The sequence below is a fragment of the Rhinolophus ferrumequinum genome, chromosome 5 (assembly GCF_004115265.2).
Source record: "Rhinolophus ferrumequinum isolate MPI-CBG mRhiFer1 chromosome 5, mRhiFer1_v1.p, whole genome shotgun sequence".
Lineage (NCBI taxonomy): Eukaryota > Metazoa > Chordata > Mammalia > Chiroptera > Rhinolophidae > Rhinolophus > Rhinolophus ferrumequinum.
In genome coordinates, this window is record NC_046288.1 from 74040017 (window position 1) to 74055492 (window position 15476).

Below are 15476 nucleotides of genomic sequence, written 5' to 3' on the forward strand. Positions count from 1 at the left end.
GTCTGCGTGCTGATGCGGAAAGGTTCCCGCATCCTTGACCTTAGCCATACCTCTGCTTGTCAGGACTCTCCATTGTGTTTGTATTTATTTTTTACATGCAACATATGCCTCCGGACTCTGAATCTCTGGGCTCTCCATCAGCGAGACACAACTCTTCCCAGCTCCCATTGAAATAATGATGCGGCTTTTAGAGAGGGCCCTGGATGGGTAGAAATGCACTGGAGGAGCCTGCAGCTCGAGCAGGCATATGTCCAATGGACTGTTCCCCTAAACTATGTGCTTGTGTCATAAACACCTTTTACTTACCTCTGAACAAACGTGTGTGAAAACCTGTGGCTCTCCCTCTTAAAAACAAAACAAAAAACAGCTGGCACTTCATCTTCTGGAAAATGTACTTCTTAAGCCCTTCAGGTTTTTTGTCTGTTTGTTTGTTTTAATCTTATAATTTGTATTAAGTACATACTTCTGTGGATCTATTTACATGTAAATATTTGTCTCATAGCCACCTCCTTACTGTCAATGGGATACAGAATGATCACAACTATTACTAGTTTTAGTCTGTGCTGTTTGTTCGTTTGTTCTTTAGATTCCACATATAAGTGGAATCATATGGTATTTGTCCTTCTCAGTCTGACTTATTTCACTTAGCATAATACCTTCTAGGTCCATCGATGTTGTTGTGGATGGTAAGATTTCATTCTCTTTTACAGCAGAGTGATACTCCATTGTATAAATGTACCACAATTTCATTATCTAGTTGTCTATGGACAGGCACTTAGGTTGCTTCCATATCTTGGTGATTGTGAATAGTGCTGCAATGCACATAGGGGTGCATATATCTTTTTGAATTCGTGTGTTGGATTTCTTCAGATGTATGACATTAAATGTTCTTAGAAATGCTGGTAGAAACCCTGAATGATTGCATTATCTGGGTATTACCTAGAATACTGATTGGATATTTTTTGGTTGGTTTAGACCGAGGCACGTGAAAGGGGGACTTCTCATGCCAGAGGTTTTGATTTTTGACTTCCTTGGTATTAACAAAGCTGTTTCCAAAGTTGATTCAAACGTCATTAGCCTGTTGGCATGCTCCTTATCCATTGAAGGAAGTGAACAGTGATATTTCTGGAATAATAACGGACCTGGTATTGGGACATTCCTCTCTAATGGACAGTAGCTAGTCTGATATTTTATTAAGACCCATTTTCAAAACCTGTGACTTTGCCTCAAGGCTCTGCTCTGCTGCTCTCCGCAGCCCCATGGTAAGCTATTTTTAAGCCGCACATGTTTAATTTTGCAACTTGTGACAATTTGAAAAGCATAATAATGTCTATTCCCACTGAGAAACACAGAATACATCAGGAGGTATTGAAAGGAGCCGTATTTGGGGGAAAAACTCCACTTTTGCAAGAGTCTTCTCAGGAATTAATGGGTTCTTTCTTCCTTGAAGGAAAGCCAACCCTCTTCTCTTAATCAATGATGTTTATTTTTCCATGTTAAGGAGAAATGAGGCTGAGCCAAGTGTATTTAAGACTTGCTTTACTTGGACTTGGACTTATTAGAAAGAGCTGGTCAGAAAAAAAATAAACAAAAAACCATTTTTTCCCCCTCCAAAATGCAATTAGGAGAATACATCTTGAAATGGCCTGCATTTTCATGTTCCTCTGTAACTTATTTAACAATACTAGTGGTTGCTTGTGGAATCATCCGTCATCATAGAACCTTTGGTTCTTACTGCCTGGTTTGCCAGTTTGCCATTAAGTTAAATTTAGCTGTGATTGCAGTACAGGAAACTCGACTAGATTCTGTACCTTATGCTAAAGATGCTAACAGTTTTGTTCATGTAAAAAACCCTTGAGACCTCCTGACCTCCTATAAAGTTCACTCACATTTTCCTGTGAAAGCAGTTGCTTTGCTCAAGTATTTCTGAAATACTATTGAAGACATCTGTTATTTTTGAGCATGAAACCTTGATTACTGACATTTTTGGAGGTAATGATCATATTAATCCAAATTAGCTGATTATTACAAGAGCATTTTTCTTTTTTATTGTCTAATAGTCTGATAGTTTTTAATGAACATGTATTTATAAAAGTATGTATTTTAGTGTCGGTACAGAAGATAAATTGGTTGTTTAGTTATCCTTCATTGGTAAGTGGCTTAACACTTATTTGTGATTTTTACTGACTTAAAGATTCATATTCTTCAGACATTCTTGCGTGGTGTGTGCTTTGCCTTTTTGTTGTTGAATAGTAAAAATGAATTGTATTTATTTTTATTAAATGTGTTGGAGTGACATTGGTTAGTAAAATTAGATAGGTTTCAAGTGTACATTTCTGTAATATATCATCTATAAATTGCATTGTGTCTTCACCACCCAGAATCAGTTCTCCTTCCATCACCATATATTTGACCCCATTTTCCCTCTTCTACCACATTTTATATTTGTCTTCCTAATTATCTTTTGTGTTTTACCTAGGATAGCATTGAACAATAGTATTTTCCTTACACAATTCCCAACAATAAACAGATACAGGCAATGGGTTCTCCGACAAAATTGGTGATTTGTCATTGCATTCCCTAGAGAAAAGATCGATCGGTTTGGTGCTCTGGGATTGGACATCAAAAATGAGCCTTTACAGAGGGATGATTTCAAGAAAGCTCCCCAACAGAATTATTTGTCTTGATGAACTATCAGAGGCTACAGAAAGATACATATACAGAGAAGGTACCCACCCAAATGTGTACTCTAGGTATCCACATGGCTCACTTTTGTACTTCCTTTAAATCTTTCCTCAAATGTCACTTCAATGAGGACTTTTCTGATCCCCATATTCTTCTTGCACTGCCATCTCATTCCACATATTCCATTCTCCTTGCCCCGTTTTATTGACCCCCCGCCCCCCGTTGTAATGTAAGCTCCATGAATCACTGGTTTTATCCATTTGGTTCACTTGTGTATATTCAGACCTGAAACACTAAAACATAGTAGGAGCTAAAAAGGTATTTTAAACATCTTATTTATTTAATTTTTAAACTTTTTATTCTGACACAATTATAGATTCACATGAAATTGTAAGAAATGATACAAAGAGATCCTATAGACACTTTACCCAGTTAGTTTCCCCCAATGGTAACATCTTGGAAAACTAGGGTAGAATATCACAACGAGGATGTTGACATTATTATGGTCAGGACACAGAACATCACCACAAAGATCCATGGTGTTGGACTTTCATAGGTATATCTACTTCCCTTCACCCCCTACCTTTCATCTCTGGCATCCATTAATCTCCTCTCCATTTTTATACTTTTGTCATTTCAAGAATGTTATATAAATGGAATCGTGCAGTACGGAACCTTTTGAGGTTGGCTTTTTTCACTCAGCATAATTCCCTTGAGATTCATCCAGGTTGTGTGTACGATAGTCCATTTCTTTTTATTGCTGTGTAGTTGTCCATGATGTGGATGTACCACTATTTGTTTAACTATTCACTCCTTGAAGGACATCTAGGATGTTTCCAGTTTGGGGCTATTTCAAGCAAAAATACTGTAAGCATTTGTGTAAATGTTTTTGTCTGGACATATATTTTAATTTCTCTGGGATAAATGTTCAGGAGTCTAACTGCTGGTTAAATGGTTGATGTGTATTTAGAATTGTAAATACGACCAGGCTTTCCAGAGTGCCTGTACCATTTTACATTTCCACCAATAATGTCTCAGTGTTCCAGCTTCTCTGCATCCTCACCAGCCTTTGATCCTATCACCTTTTTTATTTTAGTCATTCCATAGATACGTAATGATGTCTCATTATAGTTTTGTTTTGCATTTCAATAATGAATAATGATATTAAATATATTTTCATTTACCTATTTTTCATCTTTATATCTTTTTTGGTGAAATATCTCTTTATTCTTTTGTTCATGTTCTAATTGGATTGTGTGATTTTTATTGTTCAAAAATTAAATTTTTAAACTTTAAAGTTTTAAAATTTCTTTATATATGCTAGATACTAGTTCTTTGTCAGATATGTTGTTTGCAAATATTTTCTCCCACCCTGTAGCTTGTCTTTTCATCTTCTTAACAGGGTCTCCATGACTGAGATTTTAGAATTTGGTGACATTCAGCTTATCAATTTCTCCATTTATGAGTCATGCTTTTGGCATCAAGTGTAACAACTCTTAGCCTAGTCCAAGGCCCTAAAATTTTTCCTCCTATTTTTTTTCTTAAACTTACAGAATTTTACATTTAAGTCCATGATCCACTGTGAGCTAATATTCATATAAGGTGTGAAATCTTTGTCAAGGTTTGGTTTTTGGCTATAGATATGCCATGCTGCAGCACCTTTTGTCGAAGGGCTATCTTTCCTTCATGGAATTGCATTTGCATCATTCTCAAAAATCAGTTGTGCTTAATGGTGTGGATCTATTTCTAGATTTTCTATTCTGTTCCATTGAACTATGTATCCATCTCTCTACCAATACCATACAATCTTGATTACTGTAGGTATGTAACTATTGAAATCAGGTAGAATGATTTCAAAACTTAATCTTCTTTTCAAAATGGTTTAAAAATCTTGCTGAGATTTTGATTGGAATTGTGTTAAAACTGTATATCAATTTGGAGAGAATTGACATCTTTATGATGTTGACTCTTCAATATATGAACACAGTATGTCTCTCCATTAATTTAAATATTTTATTTTTAATCAGAGTTTTTGTAATTTTCATCATACAAGTCTTTTATGTGTTTTGCTAGATTTATACCTAAGTATTAATTCTTTGAGCAATTGTAAATGATTTTGTAGTAAGTTTCAGTGTCTACATATTCCTTCCTGTTAGAATTGATTTCTCAGTAAAACAACTGAAGTTTAACTTTAGTGTTCTATGACCTGGCTAAACTTACTAAATATTTTAGGAGTTTGTTTGTTTGTTTTTTTAGGTTTTTGTTGAGGTTTTTTACATAGACAATCATGTCCTCTGCAAATGGGATAATTTTATTTCTTCCTTTATGATCCATACATCTTTAATTTTCTTTTGTTACCTTATTGTACTAGCTAGTACTTCTAACACTATGTTGAATAACACTGTTTGAAGCAGACATTTCTGCCTTGTTTCTGATCTTAGGGTGGAAGCATTCAATCTCTCACCCTCAATATTAAGTATAATGTTATTTGTTTTTGTAGATGCTCTTTATCAAATTGAGGAAACTGCCTTCTATTTCTATTTCTCTAGGATTTTAAAAATCACGAATAAGTGTAGAATTGTTTCATATACTTTTCCTGAAACAATTGATATAATTATGTGATTGTTTTTTGTTAGCCTGTAAATATGGTGGATTACTTTGATTGATTTTTCAATATTGAGCCGGCCTTACATCTCTAAAATGAGCCCCACTTGGCTATGATACATAATTATTTTTTATGTATTCTTGAATTTTGATAATATTTTGTTAAGGATTTTTGAGACAATATTAATAAGAGATCTTTGTGTGTAGTTTTGTTGTTGTTGTTATTGTCTGGTTTTGGTATCAGACTAATACTAGGTTCATGAAATGAATTAGAAACTATCACCTCTTTTCTGTTTTCTGGAAATGATACCCAAGAATTGGTGTTAATTCTTCTTTACACATTTTTGTGGAATTCTCTAGTAAAACCATGTGGCCTGAATATTTATTATTTGTAAAGTTTTTAAAATGCAAATTTAATTTACTTAACAATTATAGGGCTGTTCAAATAATCTATTTCATTGGTAGATTATTTTAGTTTTCATTTTTTTAAGAACTGGCCCATTTTACCTAATTTGTCAGATAATGTCTGTAGAGTTGTATATAGTATTCTCCTATTATTGTCTGATATCTGCAGGTTCTCTAGTGATAACCTCCTTTTAAAAAGGTAGTTTTAAATGAATGCATTAGTTAAAAATACATCTTAAATGTTGAGTACATTAAAGATGTCTTAATTCTAATATCTCCAAAGTAGAACTTTTGATTTTCTTAATCCCCGTAGCCTACCCACCGTATTTCTAATTCATCAACTCATTACATTTATCCATCTAATTGTTCAAACTCCAAACTAAGTCATCCTTATTTCTTCTCATTTCCTTATTCCCAACCCTACTAATTCTCTTGCAAAATATATTGAAAATCAACCACCTCTTATTTCTTCTCCAGGTGATGCCACCATAATTCCTCACCTAGACCACTTTATGCCCTCTCTGTTAAGTTCATTCTTACACTCCTCCTCCCCTACAATTCATCCTTTACATAGCAGGCAGATCATACAATTTCCTAGTCCTTGGAGTGACCTAGTCCAGCCAGCACACACAGACTGGAATCCAAATTCCTTACCATGGCTATAATGCCCTGCGTTCGAGTAGGCCCTGGCTAGTAACCCGTCTTCCTCCTCGAAATCATCTCCTATAAGTCTCTCCTGGCTCAATATGCTTCAGCAGCCACATCCTTCTTCTGTTCTTTGAGATACCCAGCTCATTATCTGCTTTGGGTCTTTGCAGAAGCTTTCCCCTTGACGTGCTCTTTCCCCTAAACATCTCATGGTTGATAGTTGGCTCCTTCTTGTAATTTGTATCCCAGTTGAACTGTCTTTTCTTAGAGACATCTTCCTTGACCGCTCAACCAACTCACTTTTTATTCTCTCGACCTGATTTTAGTTTTCTCCATAGCACTATGCATGTGTGATATTTTCTTCTTTATTTCTTGTTAATTTGCTGTTTTCTATATTGAAGTGCAAGCTCCATGAATACAAGGGTTTTGTCTTTCTTCAGTACTGCTATATCTTCAGCACCTTGACAATGTTTGGAACATCCCAAGTACCCAATGCATAATGTCTGCATAAATGAATGAAAGGGCCATGCTTAATAACATCTATATCTTATTTCACTCTCCAACAAATGAATGAATTATTCTGATCCCTATTTGATAGCTACGAAAGGAAGCTTTAAAATAATTAGCCCAGCAGTAGAACTCTAGTAGTGTGTTTCTTCTGCCTGTTTCAAACTTAGGAACACTATCCCTTACAGCAAATGCATGGGAGCAAGAACTTGAAAAAGTATGGGGCTAACCTTTATATATCAATCTAATTGTTATCTCTGACACTTTCAACTGAAGTTCTGAAAATTTCTGGAAAGCGTGCTTCATGATTCCATTAAATGATTATGCAACAGTGTCTGGTGAGAATGTGGAAGAGTTATAGAAGACAGTGAGTTATCGTTAAATCTGTGTATGTCTATGATTTCAGGAATGCTTCCTTTATTGTAAAAGAACATCATTTCATGAATAGTATTTAGTATTGGTGGGAAATTTTTGTTCCAACTAAAATTCTTATCACTGTCAAAAATAAAAAAGAAAGCCTGTCTAGGTATTTAAAATATAGAGGATGCACATCCCACATGTACTAAATCTGTGTATTTGTATTTATACAAAGCAAGCAAAAACAGATAAACAAAAACCCAGGAGTATAAATTAGCGTGTAGACAAATCCTAGAACCAGCCCAAAGCACTTAAGAATGAAAACGAACACACACAAATCAGGCCCCTTTAGAGGAGGCAAGCCTGCAGTTTTCTGGCTTTCAAAGCCACTGCCTACTTCCATAACACTGTCTTTTTAAAAGAAAAGGACTTTGTGAAAATTGCAAACTCTCGCAATTGTTCTCACTATTAACTTAAAATAAGTCACTTCGTGGGGAGCTAGTGAGTTGCCTGTTGCCTTTTAGAAATATGAAGAAGCTGAGGCACTTCTTTCTCTTAGGCTAATGCAGCAAATTAGTTTTGGAGCTCAGTTGCCTGGAGGCAAAGCATAGGGACTTAAGAGTTGTGGTTTCCAGGCTACTGTATTTTAAAGGAAATAATGATTTCCCCCTAATTTCCAAATACCTGAGCCTGGACAGTGCACAAAACAGAGCCAGATTTCGGTAACAGCTTATTTTCCACCTCTGTGCCCATGAAGTGGAATATATTTATCTGTGACAAAACAGCATTGCATCCATTGGGTGATAAATCTTCAACTCTCTTTGTTTAGAATCAGGGTCAGCTCCCCCAGTGAGCCTTTCCAGCATTTTAGGCTTTGTGAATCTGATTAACACTGTATCAGGGAATTGTCTGATGTCTGACCTTGAACAGTGTGCTTTCCGACTTCCCTTTTATTTTTGGAATCATTTTGCACAGCCTTGGACCGAGATGCTTCCCCAGCAGGCTTGATTGCATTAACAGACTCCTTTTATTAGTTTCCAAAGGGTTTCAGCCCCAGTGACCTGTCATCTGTGCCCTCACCTGCTTACATGCTGATTCATTGATGAGCTGGCATTTCAGGCCCCGCCTCCCTCTGAATGGTCTGTGAGGTTGCCACCGCTCCTGGCGAGGGGGTGCGGAGCTGAACCACAGTGGGTTACTCCAAGTGTGAACTGGCAGCCTATCTTTTGCCACAGGAGAACTTGGTGACCATTCTGAGAAGCAGCCCTTTCTCACCAACGTGTTACGGTTCTCTCTGTATCGGCTTCTCTAGCTTTTTAAAGGAATTTCTGATTCAAGCACTAACAGCTCATTCCACAGGAGTTGTAAGGCAGGCAGCCTGTGACACAAACTGAGACAGAAGTTTCCCCTCAGAGACTGTCTTTTTTTATTGGCAAAGACTTCTGGCTCTCCTCAGAGGAATATCTTGTTGCTTAAGATGAGTGGCTGTAGAAAGCGGTGTAAACGTGAAATATTGAAATTTGCCCAGTACCTTCTCAGACTATTAACAGGTTCTCTTCATACAGGTAATGACTGTGTTCTTTTTTTTTTTTCTTTTTTTTTAATAGAGGCTGGTAGAGCATGGTAACGAAGTTGAAATGGAAGAGAAAGCCTCACTATTTCTGTGTTGTTTATTTTTAATGTTGTCAATAAAATACAATTTTGTGTTTGCTGAGATTCATGTTTCTAAAATTGTGTGCAGTGCAGCTCTCATTTAGGGTAGAACTGGATTCTATGGATGTATCTTTTATGTCTTTTTGGCAGTGTTGCTGTTAAATGTGCCTCAATCGAAGGAAGCAGTGTCTGCAGAGTAGAAAGATTTTTTTTTTTAAATGCTTGATTGTGTGAGGGTTTTTTTCCCTCTCTCCTGCTTGCTGCAGTTTGCTAGAAAATCACATAGCTGTATTTAGAAATTCTGCAGGTATTTAGAAATTCTCTAGAACTCTTTGATCATTATAATCCACAGATTATTTCTAGTATTTGGTCATAGAGCATGTCAGTTAAAGAGTTAGGGGCGTTTGTTTTGGATTTCTGAATTCCTTGCAAAATGTGAAAACAGCTGAAGAGTAAAATGTCCATGAAGGTTTGATATTTGTTTCATCGCAGTGGATTTCAATGTTTAAAAATTTGCACAATGAAGTAGAAACTCTGTTTGAATCTAAGTATTGATAACAGGAAAATATTTTTAAGATGTCCTAAAATTATAAGCCTAAACCAGCAGTTTTGCTGCCCATAAAATTCCTAGACAATGTTGTCATTCAGATAGTGACAGGTGTAACCAAAACTGCTTTGACTCTGATTATAGGTATTTTTAATGGGCCATCAGACTTCTGAGAGGCAAAGCTTAGTTGACATAATATACTGTACTTTGATTCTGGCCATAAAAACTATTGTCAGCTTTATGTTTCCAACTTATATTTGTCTTCCTTAATCTAAATGAGAAAGATTTCATAATGAAACCTATACACCACGATGCAGGGTTGAAAGATTAATATGAGCACCATTTTTTCTAGGAAGTAAACTCTCTGGTTAGTAACACAATTGCATATATGATTATGTTGACAAGCTGGTAAGGAAAAACAATTTTGAGAGAATAACTGTGAAAATCAAATGATTTTTGGGAGCATTATTAAGTATTACTAAATAATAATAGGAATGTTATCAGATGCTAATCTTTAAGAAGTACAAATTATACTGACTTTTGATACTTTTAAGAATAATCATTGAGAGTCTGTACCCGACTTTTGTTGACTTGAAGCTGTTTTATTTTTCACCCAATCTTTACGTTTCTGTTAAAATACTCCCATCACTATGACTTTCCTTTATCATATCAATATGATCAATAATATCCATACAATATTTGCTTTAAATATTCAATTAAGGACGATGTGCCATTTGTGGTATCGTGTCTCACTGGACAATTCAATGTGTCGTCTTTTATCCTGCTATGAAATTAGAGAAACATTTTATAAACGAAACCTGTCCATAAGGTTTCCATGGTAGTCTGTATTTTCCTCTTTGATAAGGCAATTTTAAGGTTCTCCCAGTTTCTTACTGGAGTTAGGTACAGCGATGTGCCTCTTTTGTTCAGTCTGTTTGTGAATAGTTTTCTTAAACTTTTGATTTCAAAAAAATTTATGAAGATGGTAAATGGTTGTGAACTCATAAACCACAAGTATCAGATCTAAAGTACAGTGGTTTAATGACTGGATGGTAATTTATAATATGAAATTTATAGAAAGCTAGTATAGCAGCAATATTTTAAGCCTTATTTAATGTATATTTATAAATCACTATAGATGGGATTCCTTCTCTTCTTTTTGAGCCACAGGAGGAAAAAAAATGAGAACTTTGAGAAATAGGACACACAGATTATAATAAAGTAGTAAGATAGATTTATGACGTGGGAAATACGATTACAGCAACTTGGTTTTTTGGTGAAAATTCTTTTCGGCTCAGTCTCTAATACTAAATGTTGTAAAATCCAGCCAGAATCTTTATAACTGCTCAAATGAAACTTGGAAAAGCCAATTTATGTATTTACTAGAAGCTATGATAATATACACTGTTCATATTGCAGAATCTAATGTAAAATTCATTAGGGCACGTTCAAGTCCCTCAGCTAGTAATTAATGAAGAAGTAGGAAGCAGAGTTGAATTACTTTTAAAAATTTGCTTTAAGGTTGGATTATGTGAGCAGTCGCTAATTGTATCCTGAACAACCAGCATATGTCTTTGTAGTTATCAAAAATTTAAAGTACGAATATGCCTTGGATGATTTTTATTTCATTTTACCAACAAGCCATTTATCCTCACTTTTCCAATTAAAGATGTGTTCTGAGGAAATAGCAATTTGGTTTTACAACTGAAGACAGGTTCATTCTGAAATACATAATCTATATTGTTGGCAGTTACCTTTCATTTATACAAAAATGCCCATCCTTTACACAGACAGAAAATTTGAAGGGCAAAGAAATTTTTATGGACACAAAATTGTTCTTTGCTATGTCTTATTAGTGTTATCACAAATTAAAGGAAAACAGTTTTCTTTTCTCAGAGCTTTTCATGTAACTTTTGGCAATGACTGGGATTGCTTATACATAAGTAATTTAATTAGTGGTTTTTTTCCCTAAGATAATAATTATGTTAGAGAGTGAAAATTCAATGGTAAAGATTTGTCGATATAAAATAAGATACTTTCATTTTACGAGGAACTTATTTTACATATTTTTATCATGGCAAATCACTTTTCAAAGAGTGGATTTTCCGAACATGTATATTGGCTTTCCGTGTCATGAAAATAAGCATTTTTAAAGATCCTTTGTTATATATAATAAATCTCAGAAATTCATATACAAGTATTACAAGTTAATGGCTACCATGTTCAATGAGTGAGGTCCAATACAGGATCAATTATCCTACTCCCTTGTCAGTATGCGACCTGCATCTTCATGTACTGTATTATATTCAATTCTAGGTGGGGCTCATGGTAACCGATATCTTCTTGTACAGCTAGAGAAATAGAGATGATTTGTGAAGAATGTAATATGACACTAGGACCATGAGACTTGCTCTGTTCATGGTCAACTTGTGGACTTTAGGAACCCACAGAATGTCTTATCTTATCAATGCTGACCCATGAAGAAAGGATGAGTGATATTACAGACATCAAATTTAGAACTCTTCTTCTTCATGTGTGAAGTTTAGTATAGGAATGTTTTATGGTACTTATGTTGAGGTTATCTGAACATTTATCAACTCTCTGTGCATAGTTTTCTTGAAAAATCAAGACCTGAGCACATTTTCCTATTAGCATATATTTCCAGAATACATGCCTGGGATGGATATGGCCTGCAACCCTCTTTCAGGCTTCAAGACCACAAGCTCCAGGTGTGGGGAACAAAAGCAACATAAAAAAAACCCACAAAAAATAACAAAATAAAAAAAACATTGAGTTGCTGTTTCGTGGGTTAAAGTATTTCAAATGTAATGAAATTACGTTATTAAAAGCATGAGGTAAGCATTCATCATTTCATCAAGTAGAGAACTTTAGATTCAAAGCCAGAGCATGAGAGGCTTTGTTTCATAAGTTTGCATGCAGTGGTTTCCATCTTTGTTATTGTAGACGTTTCTGTGGATCAAGCTAATCCCAGTGCTAGTGATATTAAAGATCTAGGTATTTTTGAAGTGTGAAGAGAAAATAAAGGGTGACACTTAGCAAACTCAGATAACCAAGGAAGCCTGGTTATGGCTATTTGCGCTTCCTTTTTCTGTTCCCTTCTCTCCTTGTCCTGATCACAAATCACAGGATCACGTTTCAGTCCCCTCAGATCTCCTCTTCTGTCCCCCATCCCTGCCTCAGTTGAACACGGGGCAGACACATCTCGTGCAAAGGGTGTGTTTTGGAAGACCTCACATAATTAAAAATAAATAAAATTCAAGTTTATGCTGGTGAAATATGACAGGTGTTTCTGTTTCCCAGTTCACATGGCACTGACCTGTGACAGTTGAAGAAACAGTTTCTGTTCACTTGGCCTACCGGCTCTGAAAGTATGCTCTTTTTGATTAAATTTTTATTTTTCAATATTCAAATTTTGCTAATAAAGTGAGAGTATATTGCTTATAGCATTATGTGACATTTGCACTGTTGAAATGCACATAAAATGCCACCATTTACACAGTTTTCTTGCGCTGTGTCTATTGAATCCTGACCTTGGATAAGAAGAAAGCAAAAAAAGATGATGATGTATGTACTTGAGTGCCAAGGAATATGTGCTTTGTTTTGTTTTTTTCCTCCCAGCAATGTTTACATTTTAAACTTCATCAGAAGAATTATTTTGTCTTCTATTAATGAGTTTAACTTGCAATTAGGAGTAAGGATATTTTGAGAGATTCAGTATTTTGCCTAATCATCCCAAAATCTGCCATTTGCTGCTAAATCTGGTACAAGAATCCCTGAGTTCAAAGGACAAAACACCTATATATGCAGATGACTAGTCACCCCTTCATTGCCTAAAGAAATCTGTATCTTAATGTTTGATAACCTTGTGTTTTATCTTTTTACCACCATAAGTAGTATATTAGGTAAACTTGTAGGGCTTAAAACTTTGTCAAGGAGAAATCTGATTTTTATCATTATGCAATCTTCAAAGCAAGCAGTGATCTGATCTCACAGTCTTAGATATATGAAATTTGTAAAACTCATCTGTAAGCGGACTCATAAAATTAGTCAGGTGGTCTAAAGGGAAGAGCTAATATTCACAGAAGGAGCTGCATTGCCCCTCCTGGTTAAGGTAATAAGAGCTTTCCTACGGGAATCTTCAACAATTACACATCAGTACTTCATTTAAGTACTTAAAGAAGAAACGTTGAAATTTCACAATACAGGGCAAACACTGTTGAGGACATTATGTATTGATTGTGATATGTATCAGTTATGTTCCTGGCAGGAGAGAGCGCTCACAAACAGGAAAATAATTTTATAAAGGGACTATGTATGCGGACAGGGTATAAGGAAATTAACAAGAGCTAATGTGTATTTGGGAGCTGGTGACAGCGACCATTGGAGGAGCAAGGGATGGCAGCTGTTTGTAAAGCCTAGAGAGGGCTGCTTGACAGGAGACGAGATCTTTAGTTCAGGGACACACTGAACCCATGGAGACCTGATAAGGAGGGAGCACAGGAATGAAAAAAAAAAAAAATGCAAAAAACAAACAATCAAACAAAAAAAACTTGCTGGCTTCTTCTTCTTCTTACCATCAGATTTTTGTTTTTAATAGTGCTTCCATTGATTGACCCCAATTCCAGAAGCCAATGAGAAAACTACTCTAGGAGAAATATTCTCATGGCCATATTTATTATTTTAAGTTCACCCACCACATGTATTGTCACTCACTGACCAGGGTTTCTTTGTTTAAAATTACTAGCATCGGTCATGTCGCTTTCCCTCAAAAGATATTGAAACCGGCATGAGCAAGCTAACCATTTCCCCGAGTTACTTGTCAGGTCCTGCTCATTCTACCACATCTTCTACCGTCATTGTTTACTTTCTACTTTGACCACATAGCTACCTTCCAGAATTTCTCTGTGTTTCTTACCCTTTGTAAAATAAACCTACACCTTCAAACAAATGGACTCAGTTTTCTGAGATGTCACTATAATCAGCCCGATTAAATGGCACATACAAACAATGGGATGTGTGTTGTAGAGGAAGAGGCACTTACGACCCAGCATGACATGGTTATGGCTTATGTTTGCTAGGTTAAATGGTGGACGTTGTTTCATCAAGCATATTTTTTCTCTCCAAACTCCTTTGTCCAGTGTTGGGATACAATTGTGGGTTGGGAGAGGAAGGGCTAGAATCTGAGAAGCTTCCTTCATGTATTTGTGAAAGACAGCAAGTCCAACTGGCCATGTATATTTTGCAGTATATGCCAAAAAATTTGACGAACTTAGTTTTTATGAAGCCTCTGCAAAGTGTGGCTCTATGCCTAACGTTACCCATTTTTCCTGCCTGGTAAAGATACTGCAATAATATCAGAATGTCTCAAGGTGTTCCTTATTTGGGACCAACATTCACTTTCCTTTTTAAAAAGTGAATGCGTAGGACTCTGCAGCAGATCAACATATAATCCACTAATGGCTGAGGAGGTCCCAGGAATCATTACTTTCAGGGAGCGTGAGTCAGAGGGAAGAACTGAATGGGTGGCCCGTGGGGGGAGGAGAACTTTGTCAAGTTTTGTTTGGAGGAGTAAATTCATAAGAAGTATTCCATCATTTGACACCGTTCTTTATGTGTCTCATGGCTGTCTCACTAACTGGTTCTGTTTTGCTTCCTCTAATGTCTTTTCATCACAGTCTTAATGACCGTAACGTAAATCTATTACGTTAGAGATGAAAAAAGAATTCCAAGAATGTGTTACAAGAGAGCTGTTCTGTCTGCTCAATCCACAGCTAGGCTTCTGGAGGGCCACAGCACACATAGGGGGAGAGCGGAGCCTCTGGCTGGCATCCCAGCTCTGTTGCTAATCCTAGGTTTGTGACAGTCACACAGCTGCTCTGAGCAAGGTCCACTCGTGTGTAAAATAGGGATGTTCCTACCTATACTTCTGTTGCTGGCAGGCATTCGACAAATGGTAACTTTTGTCATTATTACTGATCTGGTATCTATAGGATGTTCTGTTTATGCTATTTTCCAAATTAAATTTTCTCCAAAGGTAATTGGATACCTA

General features: G+C 36.0%; 1 protein-coding gene across 3 annotated transcripts in view; it reads left to right on the forward strand.

Moving 5' to 3' along the window:
* KCNIP4 (potassium voltage-gated channel interacting protein 4) overlaps window positions 1-15476 on the forward strand; it is a 1015463-nt gene that overhangs the window by 216708 nt on the left and 783279 nt on the right. Inside the window, exon 1 of one of the 3 annotated variants that reach the window (XM_033106238.1) lies at window positions 8400-8771. The exons of the other annotated variants lie outside the window; for them this stretch is intronic. Within the exon in view, the coding sequence (XP_032962129.1) occupies window positions 8684-8771 (88 nt within the window). The 5' untranslated portion in view covers window positions 8400-8683. Of the gene's footprint in view, window positions 1-8399; window positions 8772-15476 lie in introns of those variants that run through there. 3 annotated transcript variants of the gene reach the window in all.